Source organism: Syngnathus leptorhynchus, chromosome 4, assembly GCF_054491065.1.
Source record: "Syngnathus leptorhynchus isolate UIUO chromosome 4, UIUO_Slep, whole genome shotgun sequence".
Taxonomy (NCBI): domain Eukaryota; kingdom Metazoa; phylum Chordata; class Actinopteri; order Syngnathiformes; family Syngnathidae; genus Syngnathus; species Syngnathus leptorhynchus.
In genome coordinates this window covers 7,745,834-7,761,514 of record NC_141198.1, presented here as the reverse complement: position 1 = coordinate 7,761,514, position 15,681 = coordinate 7,745,834, and the positions used below count along the sequence as shown (strand labels likewise).

The following is a 15,681-nucleotide window of genomic DNA, read 5'->3' as shown; positions in this document are numbered from 1 at the left end:
TGCTCTACTGTTAACAGCTGCCGATATACAGCCCGGGCTGAGGATCAGACGGCTCTCTAGCAGCCCAATAAAGAGCCCCTGGAGTGGACTGACGAGAAATCTCACACCTTTCGCTGACATTAGCAATGCAACATGCCCTTTTGATGCCTAAGTGGCCACTTTGAGGGCTTCGTAGAGATAGGAGCCTCATGGCTGGATGCAACGCCATGATGGGACAAGCTCAAGTGTGTGTGTGTGGGGGGGGGGGGCACACATATATATCAAAACCTCATGGGTGATTTAGGACACCATGGAGAATCCAACATTAACTGCAGCCTTAGAGGTTAGATCTGTATTTGGAATCAAGTTGAGTGGCCCATACAGAAAACGGGGGCCGGCTATGCTCACATTTGGTCCCCCCAAATAAGAAAACAAAGCCCACATCTCACTCGGGCAAAGGGGCAAATGACAACTTCACAGCACTTCATAAAAAACTGCTGGAAGTTGCTAATGAAGACTAATGACTTCCCTCGTGTCGCAGACTTCACACCCGAGTGTACAAGCCCTTTGAGCACCAAAGTGGTAAGCAGGGTGGTCTGTTCAGGAAAAACTGTTTCGATTTGAGAAATACTAAGAGGTAGACAATCAGATGCAGACAATGATGTCATACAAAGGAGTTGATTATTAGAATTCCCACATGAACATATTCGGTAAGTGCAGGCAAATGGCATTGCTAGTCTGTAACTAACAACAGTGCAGCTCAGCCTCTGGCTAATAGGCGTCATGGCCAGCAGTACGTCATTGTATTTATCGCATTCAGACCAGGGATGGGCAACTGCCGACTACATTCTCAGTGGACTCTTGAGACTCACATTTTTTTTCAGGTACATTTTTAAAAGGTGTCTCAGTGTTTTTTTTTTTGAAGAAGAATTTTTAAGGTTGACAATAAAAAAGAAGAAAACAACAGTATTTTAATAATAACATTTTGACCGAGCTGGTTTTATGTATGTAATGTAAAAAAAAATTCTCCAACCACAATGGTACTTTTTATGAGAGCTCTTTGCACTGTAAAAAAAAACAAAAAAACAACCACAGTAGTATGTGATTATGTTTTGATTTTTTTTTTATTTAGGCTGAATACATGTATTGAGAAATATTTTGTGAAAAATGAAGTCTATTAAGAGCATGCGTTTGCACGTATGATCAAATGAGGTCCATATATAAAATGGCATCATACATATGGTTAGAAGGTGATTTGGAATGTTTAAATCGTTAAGTGTGCTTTTAATGCAATTATTTATTTTTACTAAAAAAAAATTCTTTTGAATGTTTCATTCTAAACGCCATTATACCTGAGGGCAGCCGAAACTGCACATTTCGTAGTTGCCCTTTACAGTGTTCAACTTATGGCACACCTGTGCAGTAGTCATAACATCCAAGCAGCATCTTGATATGTCACACAAAAATTTGGATGGCTTTTTATTGCTAAAGAAGATGTGAAATAAATGTACTTTATCATTAATAATAAATGTTTAATGTTTAAATGTCTTTAATAAATGTTTGGCTGCAGCGTCAGTCATTTTTAGCAGCACTTTGAAACAGGCATTACACAGCATGAATGTACTCGAGCAAGAAAACGTTGTCCGATAATGTCATAAGATATTGTAAGTAATTTGAGAGAAATTGTTTTGTGTATCTGGTGGACAATATTGTAAGGAGGCAAACATCTGAAAAACATTTGTTATTGAGGCTTTATCTTTTATTGAACATGCCTTCAAATGCTTGATTCATACTGTCAGGGTTTAAATAACTCAACCTATTCAAGTGTTTGTAAAAAAATTTCCCAATGAAGATGAGGCCAAATACATAAAGTAGGAGTTAAGCTGTACTTTGAGCCAAGCAGTAGTCATCATTTTATGACAGTGGAATGGAAGATTTGATTTTACATGTGCAAAATGGTAAGATAGAAAGGAAGTGCTGAAACATGCAGGAAGATGTCATGTAAATTTCATATGACAGATTATATTGGTTGACAATGATGTCACATGTCAACATGCGTTGCGGTGTCACTGTCGCTCGGCGTTGGTCTTCCCAACACTTCCGCGGGCCTTAAACTCACCAAAGATATAAACACTGTCCTATCTGCTGCATTGCTCCATGTACTATGACATATGGATGTATTTGAATAGCCTATAGCAGAGCTAAGTTGAGACATTTTTAAAATATATTTTTGGTTAAGAGTTCCATAATGGACTGAGGCCAGACAATTTGCCTCTCAGCTTTGATACATTTCCAAATGCGCAACGGACAAAATAAAAATATACTGTATCTCACGCCTCATTGCAACAACCATGTAAAGAAATAACAGTAAAAAAAAAAAAAAAAAAGGGGTTTTGACAAGATTAATCATTTACAGGTTTTCATTTACAATTTCATTCTTTTTTTCAGAAAACAAAACAACCCAGTAAATACCCTTAGTTTGATAGAAAACAAATAGTAAAAAAAACATTCTGTTGTCTTCCACTGAGTAACACGACAAATTGACCAATGAAAAGGCGTCAACATTTAGAGACACCATTTCAGCATGCATGTTGAATTCTAGCAAATTTTGTGAAGGGTATGGAAAGCCAGTCTCACCTCCCAAAGGTATTTGGATTACGATATGTACAAAATGTCCTCTTTCAACATCATTTACATCAGTGCTGGTGACGGGCGTCTCCCCGGTGAGAACCTCACGGCTACTAATGTACTCCCGATAAAAAAACAAAACAAAAAAAACATTGTCTTGCAAGGAACACGGCGAGTACAAAAGCAGCACACGTGAGTGCTCTACTGAACAAAATGTCGAGTGTAAACATTTCCCATGTGCTACAAGTTTCGGCGTGGTGCGGTGACTGTCCTTCTGTCACCTGTGTTTGTGTTCCATTGAAATATATCACAACGGGAATTGGTCCTTATCCCAAGAGCTGGACGAAGGTGCAGACCGCGTTAAGTGATGATGCATAAAAGGGTGACAGTCTGCTTGAGCGTGCCGCCGTGATCTGCATAGACGGCATGTACCAAACTGCTGAGACTAAAGCTGTGGTGATTCAAACAAACTGGGGCAACACTGTCATAGCCAACTAGAAGAATACTGCATCTCTCAGTTGATGGGCAAGGTGGAACAATTACAGAAATCAAGACTGAAGCTGCAAGTATGTGACAGTGGCGCGGGGGGGCTTGATAAGAGAGCGGTCTGCTCGGACAGAAAAGCTGGTTGAGGATTTCTTGGATATCCTTGACATTCACCTTAAGGTCCATGTACAAGCCCGCAATGTAATCACTTATATGTACTCCTGATCTTTAATGTCACATTGAAGTTCCACGTTTTAGTGCAATCACTAGTATGGAAACTTTGGCAAAGCTTGTGAGGCAAAACTGTTGTATGACTGTATTTGAGTGATTCTGAAACTTGGAATCACTCTTGCAACTTACTGCCCAAGTACAGTTCAGTCGGTTTGAGCTTTTTATAACCGGTTTTACTCTTAGGACTAGGTCGTATAAAAGGTTTGAAAACATCCGCATTAGTTTCTGCTGTCAATATGATACATGTTACTGGGACTCCAACTGAATGACAAAAGTTGAGTTGTGACACATTTCCCATGCTATGGCAATATGTTTACACGCTGACCAGTTGGGCCTATGGTGTTACCAGTGCACTGCAGGTAAGGTTATGAAAGAGCGCTGAATTGTCCAACTAGTGAGGGCAATGCTGGTACATGGACCTTAAGTTAGATTTGACGGATATGGAATAAATGCCCAAAGGGGTTTCCACACAGGCGACCTGGTGATGCTCAGATGTCCATGTAATCGTCCTCCTCGTCCGACTCGCTCTCGAACGACGACTCCTGGCTAGACGTCTCCTGCACTTCCAAGGAAGGCTGGCTCAGAGTGTCCTTCTTGACCGTGGCGGCAGACTGCGACGACAGGATGACGTTCTGTCCGGGATCGGACAGTAAGGGTCACAGATGAGCGCCGCGGGACGCGCGCAGAATCGAAAGTGACGTTCTGAATCCTACCTTGAGTCTTTGTTTGGTTTCCTCAGAAATGCTGCCTTTGGGAGAGAGAAGCGTGGGCGTGGGGGGTGTCACTGTGATTTCTGGGGGGAACTTGGTGACAGCTGAGGGGATGAAGAGCTTTGGCATGTTAGGCGGGATGCGGGAGCGGATTCGACTGGGGTCTGGAAGCTTTGACAGATCACTGCTGGCATAGTGCTGCTGGTCTGGGGAGAAACATGTGCACACCACACTGGTCATTGGTCTACTTAAATGAATGGCCACCATTAAATTCTATTTAGTACAATGGAGCTTCTCAAGTCACATTACTCTGAACTTGGACACAGTTGGACACAGTAGTGGTTTTTTTTTCTTTTTCTAAAGGACATTTCTAAGCGACACTCGAACCTTTGAACAGTCGTGTTTATTTTGGGAAACTGGTTTGGAAATTAAACTGTACTGGTAAAAGACGTCAGCAGATGGTAGCCTTGCATTTGTTTTGGGTGAAATCACTGGTCCCAATGTAATCCAAATGGAATGCGGAAACCCATAAACATGGTGAATCGTTGGAATGGAAAGACAATGTTACAAGCACCTCGTGAAAACAAGACAAGATTACATTTAAATTTCAACACAAATGTACACACATGCACAAATACGCACGTGGAGGACTAAATACTACTACGAGACAAATGTAAAATCCTTACACTGGTGATATTTTTCTAGATATATTATGTTGCATTAAAAGCATATTTTTATTGTTGTTATTATTTTATAAAGGAGTTGTCACTACAGCAAAAATGATTAGGATAAACGTCACTATTGCCATAAAATATAACTTTTCGCAAAAAGCTTTTCTGTGTTCTTTTTTTTTTTTTTAACCTCCAACCCATGTTCCATGCTGATGACCAAAAATAAGGTCGAAACAAACTATTTTGTTATTAAAGAATAGTCTCTCATCTTTCATTTTGTCGTTTCTGTGTTTACATAGTCGTAAAATCCAATATTCACATTATTGAAAAATGGGTCAGAATGTTCCAAATTATCTTGCACTCAAACTGACTTTATAAAGGGAAATATAAGAAAAATATATTGCTATAAAATGCTTCTTGTGCATCCATAAGTAGTAAAGGTAACTTGTAAGCATCCTGCTGTGTTGCTGACCTGGACACTGCTGCGTGCTGCTGCTACATGTGGCCGTCTCCTCACGGAACCAACCGGCTGCTGCTGCTGCTTCCCGTGCTTGGGACACAGTGGCCAGTTTCATCTGTTGACAGAGGTGCGATTCCTGTTGTCGGTACAAGAGTCCCTCTGTGGGCTCCTCACGCTCTTCTGGGGTGGGGGTGGGGGAGTAATAACAAAAATTTGTTAAATTCCATGATCAGATCAAACTGATTCTTTCTGTTCATTTGTTAAAAAAAATAAAATAAAAATCAGAAGACCATCATTCTATTAAAATGTCATCTTGGCTGCGGCTTTGTCAAAACTCAGACATCCTTGACGTCAATACTGATTGAATCTTTTTATTGATTGAATGCAACCAATAGATGGAGATTGCAGTGTTTCTTGGACATAGCAAACACTGACGTCAATATTCTAAGAATCGTACCATGCAATTTTACACTTGATGACTTTTATTAAAAAGAAAAAAAATGCCCTGCAGCTGTGACAGATAAAAAGAAACAAATACATATTCAAGCTTCTGCATGAATAGGGTCTAACTATTAATTTGTGCAAATGTTCTAACCTCCAAATTGCCTCAATTTTGTTATGTGACTACAGAAAAACTGCTCATAATCTCCCAAACACTGAAACTTTGTTAAGCCACTAACTCAATATTAAGGCTTCATTAGAATTGAGAAATATAAATTATGCAGACACGTGTGATTTACAGCTATGACTTGCGCACACCCATTAATGGATTTATTAATGCTGTAAAGTGTAAACTCATTAAAATAAGAATGAGGAATAGACTTGCCTTGAGAGCTAAATCAAGCTATATGAAGAAGCTCTTCACTGACATCTAGTGGCATCTTAGTTCATTTGATACTAAACAATATATGCATTGCTTTTACGACTGGTTTTATTTGGCATCATGATGCACCAGTGGTTAGCATGATCCCTTCAGTGTTTTTAGGTTTGGGTTTCGAATCTCGGCTCCGCTCTTCCTGTGTGGAAATTGTTTGTTCTCTTTATGCGTGTGTTTTCTTCTGGCCCATTAGTTTGGTATCATGTTCAAAAAAGCAATTGGCAATTTTGAATTGTCCATTGGTATGAATGCAGTGTGAGGGGATATTTGTCTCTATGTGACCTGTGATTGGCAAGCGACCAGTCGAGGATGTACCCCTCCATTTTTTTCCCCTGCGACTATTAATGCCACATTACTACCATAACGGAAATTCCGAACTTGAATATAAGGCAACTGCTCGAGTAAGTGTTGCTGACTTTTTACAGAAATCATCTGTACATGCTTTGATGAAAATAAGTGAAAAAATTAAGTCAAGCCGCTGAGTTACCGGGTCTAAAATAAAGCGTGCGAGTGAACAGTGTTAAGCTATTATTATGCAATAGCACTAAAGAAGTTGACAGGCGCCCTCTGCTGGTCCAGCCACCCTCCATTTAAGAGCTCCTACTAAGTGACACCAGCCTTTGATGGACAATTACAAATGAAGTGGATCTCACTATACCTGTGTGTTGTAGGAAGGACAGAGCTGCTGCTGCTGCAGGGTGGCATGCCATTCTTCTCTGTGGTTGCTGATCATGGAAGCCCGACGACGTTTGAGGTCTGGGTAACTTGCTCAGGGGCTCAAACATCACTTTGGCTTGACCTTCCTGGTTGGACAATGGGTGGCACGTGGCGTGGCTGAGCAGAACCGGCGTTGTCAGAGCGGTAGGGAAGAAGAGATCTCTGTGCTCCTTGTATTTAGGCGTGGTAGGAGCGTCACACGTGGGCTGCAGGAAGAGGGGTTGTTAGGAGAAGGTCTCACTGACTAGGGATGCACCAGCAGAACTTAACTCAGGTAGATTTCTTAAAAAAATGTGCATCCTCTAACTTTGAGGGAGAATATGATCCAAATCTCTCAGTCAAAGGATCCAAATGAGCAAAGGTTCGGATCGGAGTCTATCTCCTCTAGCAAGAATTATCACTTCCCTCTGGTGATGTGCTAGCTCTGAATCCCTCCCTGTTATATTCCTGAATTTTTTTTCACTAACAAAAAACAAGAGTTGCACAAACAACCTGTGACAACAGTGGACTGGCTCCTCTGAATCCCTCCCTGTTCAATTCCTGATTTTTTTTTCAGAGGACCACTAACAAAAAACAAGAGTTGCACAAACAACCTGTGACAACAGTGGGCAGGCTCCCATAGCTGCTGCCATGGCAACAGTGGAGCACATTTAGCAGAAATGAGTACTTTCTCTCATCCTCCTTTTTAAAATGGATGAGAAAGGAATTGAAGAGAATCCCAAAGCCTGTTCTTCCCTGGGTCTTATTGTTTTCAAATTCTGGGGACTCACATTGCAGAGGAACCTTCCCAAAGCATGAACAAAAATGACACCGTTACAGTCGTGTCAGAAGTTTCAAGCATGCTCCAGCTTTGATGATTCACTCATTAATTAAGCATCAGCACAATTGACACTATTCAGAACAAACCCCAATTCCAATGAAGGCAAAACGTAACGTCAAAAACGGATTACAATAATGTGCAAATCCTTTTCAACCTATTGGTTTTCTGTTCTTTTTTTTTTTTTTTACATTTTATTCAGCATCCCTACTTCTTTGGAATTCGAGTATATATTAGCAAATGTCTCTCTTAGAAAAAGGTAACATATAACACACACCCAGTCTAGGTTCTGACAGACCAGGGATGATTAGAATTGGTTAATAATAAAAATTAATAATCAATTAATCAATGGTTGATCATGTCAAATATGACTGAATGAAGGTTTAAGAGATTTAGTGGGGGAGCAGGCAGCTATTTACATGTTGTTGAACAGAAGCATTTCAAGTTTAGGTGTGAAAGGAATTGCTGAGAAACTACAGTATTTATGTACGATATTTTTTTTTTAAGTTAAGATTTAAAAAGTGATCCAAGAACTACTAATTATTTGTTTTTCCCAATCATTGGTACAGTGGAAGGAAATTATTCTTGGACAGAACTAAAAAAGGTTCTTTGCAGTTATTGACACTGGCCTAAATCAGATTTGGATGGCGTTGTTCTGACAGATGAAATCAAGAAATAAAAACAGCACAGCCAATGTTCATCCTTAGTGTTACATAGGCACCTTGGCAATCTACTCGTGTGGGCTTGAAGAAACGTGTAAAAGAAGCAGGCACAGAATGTTCATGTTGGGGCCTGGAGCACAGAGGTGTCTCCTCACATTTGCTACAGGCAGCACAATGATTCCACGTAGCCAGCTGGTAGATTAGGCTGCGGAAATAGGCGGCCGCCAGATGCACACTCTCCTCTTTTGTTAGGACGTGATGAAGAGAAGTAATTGGCAATGGGCAGAGCAAATACGGCACCGAATGTATTGTGGTAGGGATCTTTTTTTTTTCCCCCCCTCGAAGTGTAAGTTAAGCAATTTAAAAAAAATCCAGTTTCTCTTTTTCTTTTATGAAAAGATTTTTGCCAAGATTGAATTGTGACTGTGCTTCTGTACAGGTAAGGGACAGGCAAACTGTTGCTATGCTGAAATCAATGACATAATAGGAAATAGTTAGTAAGCCACAAATGCCAATAGGGAATTTCACTGGGTTATATTTAACGCTGGCGTCTAAATTTGGGGATTACCAAATTATTAATCAGTTTGGCACAATTTACCTCATGACGCACACACGCGCTGAATTCAGGCAAATATTTTTCAACAACACCTCGCCATGACAACAAAAGTGAAAATGGAAGTAAACCGGTGCTCCCTTTACTAAAACAACACGACATTGAGGGAAAACTGAATTCACTATTCAAAGAATACTTTGGACAAGATTTTAAAATGTGTCTCTGGGAATTTTTAAATGATGAATGGAAAAAATCATTAACCTATATCGCAACCTTGATTCTCGCCGTTTGGAGCAGTTCTACCAAACCACACTGACACAAACATAGTGTTACTTTAACTTTTTAAAAAAAAAAACATTTATGTCACTAGTCATCACAGGGTCGGAGAACTTTTTAGAGTGGATTCAAGTGAGACTGAGATGACAATGTGAGTGTGCGGCTGGGAACGTATGTTCACGCATCCGCGGTGAGTAAGAGAGATGAGCTGGCTGTACCTGTCGTTGAGCAGAAGTAGCCAACTGTATCTGGCAAAACTTCACAGCCTGGTCCAGAGCCACATCCTCATCAACCTGAAGCAAGAAGAAGAGGAAGAATAGCCATTAAGGACAGTGAGAATCTTTTAGGTGCCCTCTCTTCACAAACCTCTTTCAATGTACTCTTTCTTGCATGGGTCTAATGGACTAAATGCACAGTCACTATGGATTTCCAATTCTGTGTAAGATCGATTCAGCAGAGTTAGGCACCGTTTGCAGCGGTTGCTATGAGTGGACGCTTAGCATGTGGGCGTTGTCGAGCTTGACGACGGCAAAACACGGTGCAATTAGCAGTACCGGTAATGCTGATCAGTCACACAGCTATAATGTTCCTTCCAATCAGCTGTTGGGCGTAAAAGCTCGATCCCCAAAAGGCGGGATTTTGTAGTTTATTTTTTTAGGGCTGGTTGATGTTGCCAATGCTTTCCATGTCTCAATGAAGATAAACACTACCTCTACTTTCAATCATTTCTCAAAATATTTGCTGTGTCTTATTTATTCCAATATAGTAGCTTATCCTATATCCTATATATGAGGAAAAATACCTTCAAACAAATAATGTTATTGTGTATTCAAACACTTAAAAATAATTTGTACTTCAATTGAAACAAATTTTTGATTTAAAAAAAAAGAAAAATCCTAAAAATGCACACAGCACAAAGTTGTCTAAATATGGAGCAAAGGTCTGACAACTATAACAGATAAGCTTCCTTTTACAGGGTGAAAACAAAACACTCAAAATGAGCAAGGAAGAAACATTGTAAATATGCAGAAGCAGAATAAGTAGTCTGTAGTTAAAGTGTTTAGGAGCAATGTTAGTTAGCAAGGGAAACTAAAACCTAGAAGTCTGCTTGGTTTGAGTTTAGAAAATCCAAAGTGGCTTGTCTAAATAATGGACTACTGTGTAGGAGCTGCGTGCTGTGCCCACTTGAGCTTGTACGAGAGACGTTCTTGCTGTAGTTAGTGTATGTCTCTCCCTTCTGGCTACCGACTTCCCACTCCAGTGCTCTGGCAATGACACGATAAATTTCTGTACAGCCGACATTGATCTGCAGCTCAATAAGCTTGTTCGGGCTGTTCTGCAGCGACAGTGTCAGACAACTGTAACATTCAAACAAACAGTACATCGTCATTGGATGGGTTCAGGACTGATTAGTAGTTGTTCTCTAGAAAACACTCCATTGCAGTTTCTCTCCATGACTACACCATGCATTTGGACGCACCCCTTTGATCCATCAATTATCTATGCCACTTGTCCTCTGGAGTACCGGATGAACTGAAGCCTATCCCCCTTGCCTGTCAAAGGGTACGTATCAGCAATCAACCATTCACACTCACATTCACACCTAGAAACAGTCTTCAATTAACTCAATATGCACATTTTTGGGATGTGGAAGGAAGCTGGAGTACTCAGGAAGAAACCCATTTCCGATTGTTGAGTAGAAGCAACATCAATACTATTGATATAAATTAGTTTCTTAGTCACAGGCCTATTGAATTGAATCAGCAAAAACAACAATCAATTCCAAATAATTAAATTGCTCAAGAGAGAACAACCAAACAGTATTTTCATCCCAAACTGTTATATTCTTTAAAAACTGTAAATTGCAAAGTGTTTTATAGCCGTTGTCTTCCAAGAAGAGGTGTTTGTGAGGAGTCATTTAATCTAAGAAAAAGGCCATAAAAGTTTACCTGACTTTGCAGAACCAAAGAATTCTAGCATAGGACACACCAAATGAGGGAACATGTTTTGTGGCACATCTGAACGAGTTTTACCTGTTTTATGAGCATGTACGTCTCCGACATGATCTTTTCAATGCGACCAAGGTCATAGGTCATAACCTTCTGGCCTTGTTGCCACACTCTGTATGCATCGAGTAGTAGGGTTTTTCCCGACTCAACATCCTCTAAAAGTTTCCTTTTTCTGCTGGGTCTTCGTGGTAAACCTTGATCGGTGCTGCTAGCTGCCAAAGTGACCTTGCCGGCCAAAGACTGAAGCTGCTGCTGCCTGGAGCTAATGCTCAGCTCCTCCAGAGACAGCTCTGATGTCCGGCTGTTGTCAGTCACTTTTTGCTGGGGCTCTATTACACCCAGAGAGATCTGTGCCTCTGTTTCTTGAGTATCTGTGGTTGATGATGGTCTCCTCCAATAGCCAGATTCCAAATCCATTGGCTCCTCTGGCCCTGTTCTGTAGCACTCACTCCCAGCAGGTTCCACCTTTGCAGGTTGATTCTCAACTTTGCCACTTTTATCCACGGCTGGTGGAGGAATTTGTGGTAGGGAGCTTTCCTTACGCCCTGCATCAGTGGTACAAGTCCCGTCAGTGAGCACCGGCTTCTTGGGCAGCGCATGTTTGCTGTCCTCTGAACTTGGCCTGCTGGATGCGGCCGTCGTGGTCATCTCCCCCATGGAGGGGGTCGCTGCTTTGGGAAGCTGCACCTGAAATCCAAAAGAACAACCAGTTACAAGCAGCAAAAGGGAAATAAACTGACATGGTGTGTTCTTTCTTACCCCACTGAGACTGTTCAGATTGTCCTCCAGGACTTTTACATTGAGGAAAAAAGCTCTCTTGGCCAAAACTTGGCGATCAACATCACGTAAATATTTTCTTGATGGATTCAAAGAAGAGAGAAGGAAGTGGGTTGGGAAGTAGAGAAGACATAAGAAATGCACTGTGAATAAAGTCTATTAAAAAAAACTGTTACACTGCAGGAAATTGGCCCTTACTTTCCCTGATCAGGGGTTCTCTGCAGCATGAAAGACACTTTCAGCAAGGTGTCGTGGTCTTTAAGCCGTGATAGCACCTCCAGCAAGAGGACAATGGATCGGTTCATATGAGATGCAAAACTTCCTGGGCGATCAATCTCATCTACTGGAATACGCCAGATGCCCTGCGGGTGGAAAGGAAATTGAAACTCGGAGCAGAAAGAGCAGTAATTTGCGACTGTGCTACAAATAACAATTGCTTCGTATGACCAACTGCAGCTTTATTTAAAAACACAGTAGGCATAAACGAGAAACAAAATGGTGTTTAGAGATAGAGTCCTGGATGCAACTAGTGGCTTTACTACTGGAGATGTAAGAAACCCAATAGACTTTGCGGAGTTTCGAGTGCAAGGAAACAATTACCAAGGAGAATATTTGAAAGGAAAGACTCAACAGAGCAGAAAGTAATAGAATTAAGTGTGAGTGAAAAACATGGCATTCAAAGAAGCACTAATGAGGAATGGAAAGGCTGCAGGGGAGATCTTGCAGACTGCCTGGACATGTAGGAGGTGGGAGGGAGGCACAGAGAGGGTGTTCTCTGGGCACACATGATAGGAAGCCTCATTAGTTCTCAGTTGTGGCCAAGCAGTGCAACACGGCCACAGAACGGCGGCCAACAACCATAAGCTATTCTCTGCAGAAGGCGTGACGTTTCCCTTGATGGACCAGTCCACCTTTTCAGTAAGCATGTGTCGGCTTGGCAGGCAAAATGGGCCTACATCTATCTCCCCTCAATTTTTTTTTTTTTTTTTAATCAATGCAAGTGCAGATGGTAGCCTAGGTTCGTCAGAAAGCACACTGTGCATATTCTGGCATCTGAAAATGTGTGCGAGACAAAACAAAGATGATCATATCAGTCAGCATGGACCATGACAAATGAGATGGAGCACTTGGGAGCCTGGTGGTCTTCTGAACACACAGTTCCAGATGGTCAGATGGCATTTTCCAAGATTCTGGAGGGAAATGAAGCACGTGAAAGAAGCTTGGCGAGGGAAACCTATCAAACGATTATACATACCCAATGACAAACTTCCTACCTACTGACAAACTAACAAAGCCACCACCAAAAATGCACAGAGCGGTATTGATTTTTTGGACCGTTATCATTCGTAGCAGCTGCCTCGTAGGTGTGAATTTAATGCCTAATTTATTCTTTACAAATGATTTGGCACATCAACTCTTAAAATATAGTCCAGTTAGTCCAGGTACGCATGGGTGAGTATGCGAAGGAGAACATTTCTAACGGACGAGGATTGTTCAGAGAACTTTCAAACCATCATTGACACAAATCTGTTTCGGGGAAAACAAAAGCCATGGTTTTACACAGATTATTCTGTAGCACAACAGCTAAAGTAGATTTGTAAAACTGAAATGTTTCTAAGCATCTTTTTTTCAGGAGAAAATATAAACAATGTTGTTGTCAATAGCCCACACAATGATGCAGACTGAATAAAAAATATATACGGATAGTGTGTAAAAAAAATGTTAAGAAAAGTATAGATTAAAAGCAGCAGCACTGATAGCTCATTGTCTGTGCGTGACAAAAATGAGAAGTGGAGCAAGCTGCCCTCAAGCTTTGCGAATCCGAGTCAAATCCAACACATATGTACTTTCACAAAGAAACTTTCCAGATCTTGTAACACCTTAACGGAGACATGTCACGACATGAGAATCATAATAGCAAATACTCAAAATATTCCCTGGTACAAGAGAAAAGTTGGTGGTCATGTGACTCATAGCAACCAGTGAGAATTGCTGCAGTTAAGCAATCACGACATAGGCATTCCGCCAGCCATCTATGTGTAACTTGAGGAAGGAACTAGGCTATGTTTTTAAACCAAGCTAGCTGTCAATAATATAAACAATTGGCAGGTGCAGGGTACCAATGAGTCATCTTGAGCCTTACAAGAAAGACAATATTAAGCTATACTTGGTCCGCATCTAATCGCATCAATCAAAAGTCTCACAAACACCACAACTAACACAGCGTGATTCCAAAAGTTGGGCAGAAAGCAACATACCATCACCAAAGAAGGCTATTCCCCGTTTCCTACGCTGGTATTTTTCAGAAGGATTCTTGCAGGAGGTAGCAGCGACGGCATCCCTGGCAGCACCTGCACCCTAACAGAAGCTCATGCTCAGAGAGCAAGGGGTGGGCTGCATTTGGGCGCGAGGGCAGCGAGAGCCGCAAAGGAAGAAAAGCAGGAAGCTCAGCTGCACACAGCAGAACCGGAACAGAAGAAGAACGGTAGCTGCCTTGGCAGGAGGAGAGCCAGCAGTGAAGTCAAGGCCTATGAGCTGAGGACACCGCTGACAGACCAGTAGACTCATCGCTCTCCTGCCATCTCAAAACAAAAACACCCACGCACTCCATCTCCACTCTCCCCTGACCCCAGCTTGCTAGAGTTCTCCCCCCCCTCCTCCTTCTGTGCTTTCTCTCGCACTACACGGAGTGTTCAACCAGCCCTTGTAGGTCTGTGCCAGCCAATCACCGATGAGCAGCAAAAAGTCCCGCCTATTAATGCACACCCACACAAACAGAGGAGCGAGAGAGTAATGAGGAAGCTGAACAAGAGCAACACAGAGAGGAGATGAGTGGAGCATATAACAGTCAGGGGGAGGGGAAGAACATGATCATGCTGAAGTCAGAGCAACAGGAAAAGAACATGAGAACATAAACGGACTGAAAAAAGAATTGAGTACTACAGCCCCAATGCATAAGTGTACACTGCAAAGACTGGCACACCATGAAAGGGAAAGGACAGGTTTCTACAAACAAAATCCTTATTAACAACAAAACAAAGATGCCTGAAGAGTTCACAGCATACATCATATTTTCGCAGCCAAGAGGCCCTCACCTGCTTCCTTTCAACACTGACTGTGTCTCTCCTGATGGCCACCATAAACATACTACACATGCATAACCTTGTTTATCCTGTTTCCTGTGCTGAGCTGAGAGGGGGAAAAAGTGCTGCAAAATGTCAAGCTGAACCCAAAAAAAAGCCAAGAGAGACAGCGGAATCCCTACGGACAGTGAGGGCTTTTCCGTTAATGTGCAAATCAAAACATTTGAAAAATGGTTTCACTGTCCGCTGCCTTAAGAACGAGAACAAGGTCCTCCCGAGTGGAGCTCCACCTCCAAACACCACACTGCCCAACTGAACATGCAAAAATGTTTGAGTCATACGTCAAATTGAGGGAAGCATTTCAAGAGTAACTGCTACGTGGAACATTGTCATCATATTTTTTACAGTAAAGTTAGCAAAGTTGAAGTGAAGCTGTCATAATCCAAAACCTGCACAAAGTAGATGCTATCAGAATGACATTTGTGTTTAAAATGAGGGTGGAAAGACACACTTTATTTGGCATTTCACAGAGAGTAAATGCTTGTGTGGGTGGACTATGCAAACAATGTGTGTGTGTGTGCGTGTGTGCGCACGGGCAAAGCAATCATAGCATTGGGAACTCAACAGTCATGTCACCTCATGTTGATGACGTCATGTGTTATGCACCATATTGAGTTTGTAAATTTGTGCCAGTTGTGCATGACCTTGATTTCTGTCACCACAGAGAAGATGAAGAAAAAAAAAG

The 15,681-nt window shown here is 41.6% G+C and overlaps 1 protein-coding gene across 7 annotated transcripts in view; it reads right to left on the bottom strand.

Moving 5' to 3' along the window:
* Window positions 1-1,536: 1,536 nt before the first annotated feature.
* Window positions 1,537-15,681, bottom strand: part of cabin1 (calcineurin binding protein 1) — a 29,170-nt gene continuing 15,025 nt past the window's right edge. For all 7 annotated transcript variants that reach the window (XM_085909912.1, XM_085909918.1, XM_085909915.1 and 4 more), the window contains 8 exons: window positions 12,052-12,215; window positions 11,836-11,932; window positions 11,101-11,763; window positions 9,286-9,360; window positions 6,701-6,965; window positions 5,178-5,345; window positions 4,038-4,240; window positions 1,537-3,956 (listed from right to left, as the gene is read on the bottom strand). In XM_085909912.1, the coding sequence (XP_085766038.1) occupies window positions 3,813-3,956; window positions 4,038-4,240; window positions 5,178-5,345; window positions 6,701-6,965; window positions 9,286-9,360; window positions 11,101-11,763; window positions 11,836-11,932; window positions 12,052-12,215 (1,779 nt within the window). In that variant the 3' untranslated portion in view covers window positions 1,537-3,812. The remainder of the gene's footprint in view (window positions 3,957-4,037; window positions 4,241-5,177; window positions 5,346-6,700; window positions 6,966-9,285; window positions 9,361-11,100; window positions 11,764-11,835; window positions 11,933-12,051; window positions 12,216-15,681) is intronic.